Source organism: Galeopterus variegatus, unplaced genomic scaffold (assembly GCF_000696425.1).
Source record: "Galeopterus variegatus unplaced genomic scaffold, G_variegatus-3.0.2 Scaffold670, whole genome shotgun sequence".
In the NCBI taxonomy this organism is placed as follows: Eukaryota; Metazoa; Chordata; class Mammalia; order Dermoptera; family Cynocephalidae; genus Galeopterus; species Galeopterus variegatus.
In genome coordinates this window covers 335714-340713 of record NW_007726781.1, presented here as the reverse complement: position 1 = coordinate 340713, position 5000 = coordinate 335714, and the positions used below count along the sequence as shown (strand labels likewise).

The window sequence follows — 5000 nt, the reverse complement described above, 5'->3', positions numbered from 1 at the left end:
TTCTGTGGTTAGATAGGGCAGATTCCAAATTAAAGGGATCATTTTGTGTTATATACTTCAGAGATATCCACTACATTCCACTCTTTGGCTCTCCTGTTCATCATCTGCCTAAGATGTAAGACTGACTTCTCATCAACATGCACAGGTTATTCCCTGCCCTGGCTCAATTCTTACTTCAAAACATGTAGTTTCCAAAGCCAGCTGATTCTGCTTCCAATCTATCCCCAACCTTCAGGGAACTCCAGTGCTTGGCACCCTGTACTTGTCTCAGCCCAGGCCTCAGCCTTCTGCTGTCTCCTAGGGCTGATTTATACTTCATCCCTTCCCCTCCAGTGGCTTCCAGCCCTTGCCGTAACCCGGTGCCTGAGACCAAAAGGATGAGTCGGTGATTCTGTCATGCTCTTATTCTCATCTCTGTTTCAACTGTCTTAATATTCATGTGTCTTGTATTATAAGGATCCTCTAAAAGTAGTTATTTATGAGTCAGACCCCACATTGTCTGGCCGTGTTCCTGGCAAATTTATCTACCCTCTTCCTCTCCCAGATGACACACCCACGAGAACCAAAGCCAGCTTAATAATAATACCCTGTGCCACCACTGTGCTTGAGATTACAAAGTGCTTCTCACACTTTAGCTCAACCCAGGCAGAAAGCATAATGTGCTTTAAATAGATTTTTATTTGTTTTTCTTTATATTAATTTTTTTCTCCCATACAGGAATAGCATTACAATCTAACAGTCAGAATCCTGTTACACACATACACAGGCATGCCACATGACCAGGTCAAGGTGGTCGTGTCCTTGAGTCTGTTGACATGTCATAACATGATCAACCAAAGTCTCCTCATTTCAGCCAGTCTCAACAGAAAACACCCAATAGGGTTTCATTCAACTTGTTGGTTCCTTTTGGAACTAGGTGGCAGGGCAAGAGAGAAGGTATTAGAAGTGGGCTATGGTGCATCTGCATTCAGTGCCCTCATGTAAAGCCATGTGGATCTGCATAGGCATCCAAGAGCTCTGGTGGGGGTCTTTGTTGCACCTATGACATTACAGGTCTGAGCAAGTTGACCACAGGGTTCCAGACAGACTGGGGAGCAAGCATACTCCAAAACAGCACCAAAACTGCATTCATACACACATGGTGCCCTGCTGGAGCTAGACTGGCAAAGGCTGGAAAGTGATGCCCAGCTTGAGGGAACCACTCAGACTTATTGGTGAATAACTGGAAGTCACCCTTTGATGTAATTGGGACTCACTCTAGAAACAAGGGTCCCTCTGACGTACTTAATTTTGGCAAAGTGCTGGTAGTATCGACATTAATACTCACAAACTGGTACAAACTTCTCCAGGGTCTCTGAAAACATCAGTCAAGACAGACTCTCTAACCCCCTCCTGTCTAAGTTTGCATAGGACTTTGTGAATTCTGGTTCTCTATGTTTTCAAGTTCTGTGCTTTAAAAAAAAGTCCTGAAGCATGCTCAAGGTGAAAGGCACATACACAGTCAATACAGTATGATAAGGTCTGATGCTTCAGGAGTCAGACTAGCAGGAGACTGAGTAGTGTTGGTTCTTAGAAATCTGTACACAATTAAAATATCGCCACACCCAAATGCTACAGAATCTATAGGAAAGTACAAAAAAAAAAAAAAAAAACTTGCTACCCGCCAAGTGAGAAATTGGAGGGTTCTAGAACTATGGGAGCCTCCAGAAATATAGGTAGAGGCAGGATCTTTTGAAATTTGTGCCAAATACCCTATTAACTCAAACTCTTCCCCTACCAGAAGGGTCATGGGCACTGCTCAGGACTGAGCTCAGGCTCCAGCTGGCAGCAAGGAATATGCAAGAAAGGTTGGAGGGAGTTTCAGCTACTGAAAGTGCTGAAGACCCTCCCAAAATGCTACAAAATCTATAGGAAAGTAAAAAAAAAAAAAAAAAAAAACCTTGCTACCAGCCAAGTGAGAAATTGGAGGGTTCTAGAACTATGGGAGCCTCCAGAAATATAGGTAGAGGCAGGATCTTTTGAAATTTGTGCCAAATACCCTATTAACTCAAACTCTTCCCCTACCAGAAGGGTCATGGGCACTGCTCAGGACTGAGCTCAGGCTCCAGCTGGCAGCAAGGAATATGCAAGAAAGGTTGGAGGGAGTTTCAGCTACTGAAAGTGCTGAAGACCCTAAGCTGGCTGTGAAGTGCCCAAGGGGTAGCTGGAAGAATAAAAGGGACTAGGTTGTAACTGAAGAACACAGACAGAGGAGCAAGCTTGTCAACTACTGAGGCCCTAAGTGGACTGGTGTGGAGACTCTGATCTGCTTTTAGTGCCAATTTGAATTATTCCCTGGGATAGGAGATGCCAACAGGGCTTCCTCTGTCTCCATCCCAGCATCCATGGGGATACCTCACTCCCTTTCCCATACACCCCACATGAGGCCTGGGGCTATAGGGTCAGGGAGGGCAGCTGCCTTTGCCCTCATGGGAATGCAGAATTTTCTCCAAGCCTCAGCTCGGCTGTGAGGTCTGAAACCAGAATTAGAGCAAGTGGGAAGACCTATGTTAGCATGTAGCAGGAAATCTTACAAGTTTCAAGGAAGAAAGAGCACACACTAGAAAAGGACAGCTAGAAAGGAAATGGTAAGCAACTCAGTGCATCCCAAGAGGTTGTTGCTGGTGTCTGAGCCCAAAATTCAATCCCAGAGGCAAGATGAAGGCTGAGCTGTCAGTCTTGGGATGGCTTCACACACAGCTTGTCCTCTTCAGCATCATTCCTCTGCATTCTTACCTGGAGTGTGTGCCCTTTCCTTGCCTAGAAGCCCTCTGACCTGCATCTCTCCTAAGCTAGTTCTAGCACCTTGGGCATATGAACAGATGGCCAGGACAGCAGAGCCTCGCCTAGCTTTTACTCCTGGAGTGGCATGTCAGGGTTAGGGTGGCAAGGTACTAACTAAGCCCTTCAGACTCAGGGGCCTGCAGAGGGGTGGATTTCAGAAAGAGATTTGGGATGTGGGATTATAGGATAGAGAAGTGGGGCTGACTCCAGGCTCTAGCCTGAGAGCAGGGCTTGGCCTCTCTGAGCAAGCACAGTGCCAGCTCCCATGGTGCCCTGCTCCCTACTGCTTCTCAATCTGTCTGTCCTGTCTACATCTCCAATAGGCTGCCTCTTTCTCTTGATTCCCTCCACCTTCTCCCTCTAACTCACATCTCACGGTCCTCTTTCCACATACTTTTTTACCTTTCCAGGCCTAAGCAGCTGAAAGGAGCCCAGCCCCCAGGGCAGAGAAAAGGAGACTAAAAGGAAAACCCTGGGCCTGAGCCCTTATTGGAGGGCAGGGACAGTGGCCCAGGCTGCACAGGTTGTACCTGGTCAGAGCTGGGCTCAGGGTCCCCTCCCCCTATCCATTTGGGAGGGAGTTACTGGGACTGAATAAGGGAATAGGAGTGAGTGTAATGCCAAAAATGGGATAGAGTGAGTCATGTAAGGTGGGAGTTGAAGGTGGGGAACGAGCCAGATGAGAGACTGGAAGAGGCTCTCAGAAATAGGGGTGGGCCAGAGGAAGAGGACTGGAGGACAAGGGTGAAGTAGAGAGACAGGGATGGGGACCAGACAAGGAAGGATGTTTGGCAGGAGGATGAAGGATTAAATGCTGGGCATAGAGGCCAGGAGGAGGGAAGGTAAAAGGGGCAGGAGGGGTTCAGAGGGGGATTAGATGATCGGAGGGGGGGGGGGGGAGTCGAGGGAGTTGGGGAAGGAAGGGTTATCACTCCACCTCACACACTTTAAGAAGGAGGGAGGTTGTGGGGTCCAGCCCGAGGCAGGCCACGGCCACCCTTCGAGCAGCACACTGGTTGCGGCGTAGGGGCCCGACAGGGGATCGTGAGTCGGCGAGGGGGCGGTGGCGCGGCCGACGGAGGCTCAGAAGTTGAACTGACGCTGGCATGGCTGGTAGATGAAGCTGCCCTGCTGCTTAGGCCGGCGGGGACGGCTCTCGCGGGCGCGGTTCTGCCGTTGCAACACCTTGGCGCCCAGCGCGCGGCGCTCGGCCCGCTGCCGGGCCCTCTGCAGCCGCCGCACCTGGCCCGCCTTCTCCAGCAGCACGGCCCGCACCGGCAGAGGAGCAGCGGCGTGGTGCAGGGCCCGGGGCTCGCCGTGGGCGGGCACCAATTCTCTGCGGAGACAGAGCGGGACTCTGTTAGGACGGGCGTCAGGACCGGGATGGGAGTGGGAAGACCGCTCCTTTGCGTTGAAGCAGTGACGTCTCTGCTCAGTGTGGCGCCTGACACCTTTCTTGTGGGTACCAACCTTTCCCCCAAGCTAACCTGGAGATGCCTCCTCGGTTCTAACCGTGACAGATAAACCGGACCCCGGGGAAGGCTCGGCCTCAACCCCTAATTCCGCCCTTGCCTTCTGTACAAGCCCCTAAAAGCCCCACCCCTTCGGCGCTCTTGCCTTGCCCCTCGGCCTCCGAAACCAGCCCAAGCGTCTTAGCCACGTCTCTCCCAAGCCACCAAGCGACGCCTCTCCCCATCTGAAAGCCCCGCCCCCTCCTAGCCTCGCCCACAGGTCCCGCCCTTTGCCTAAAAGACACGCCTCCAGAGGCCCCGCCCCCTCAAGTGCCAGTGGGGCTCTGGCCAGTTCTCCCCTAGCCTCCTGGCCAGGACCCTTGCCTCCAAGATTGTCTCACTAGGTCTCCAGTCTCCGCCCCCGGCCCGCTCACCCGTCGCTAAGGTCGCCGTCCGGCAGAGCAGCGTCCGGGTGCGGGGAAGGGGGCCCAGGCTCCAGCACTATGGTGCTGCCGGTGACGTAAACGGACATGCTGGGGTGCTCGATGAGGAGGTCCTCCAGGGGGCTGCTCTGGAGGCGGGCGGGCCCGAGTCCGGGGCCCTCTGCAGTAAAACAGGCGGGAGGGGTAACAAACCAGCTCTCGTCCATCAAGGAGGGCGCGGGCGGAGGGCGGCCTGCGGGGGCAGGGGCGGCCCCAGGGCTGGGTGGAGCCGCGTAGCTGTCTA

General features: G+C 52.6%; 1 protein-coding gene across 1 annotated transcript in view; it reads right to left on the bottom strand.

Annotated features, from left to right (window-relative positions):
* Positions 1-658: 658 nt before the first annotated feature.
* The window catches only part of TP53INP2 (tumor protein p53 inducible nuclear protein 2), a 16798-nt gene continuing 12456 nt past the window's right edge, over positions 659-5000 (bottom strand). The window contains exons 3-5 of the mRNA XM_008571243.1: positions 4709-4997; positions 2172-4159; positions 659-1884 (exon numbers count right to left, since the gene is read on the bottom strand). Coding sequence (XP_008569465.1) covers positions 3907-4159; positions 4709-4997 — 542 coding nt within the window. The 3' untranslated portion in view covers positions 659-1884; positions 2172-3906. The remainder of the gene's footprint in view (positions 1885-2171; positions 4160-4708; positions 4998-5000) is intronic.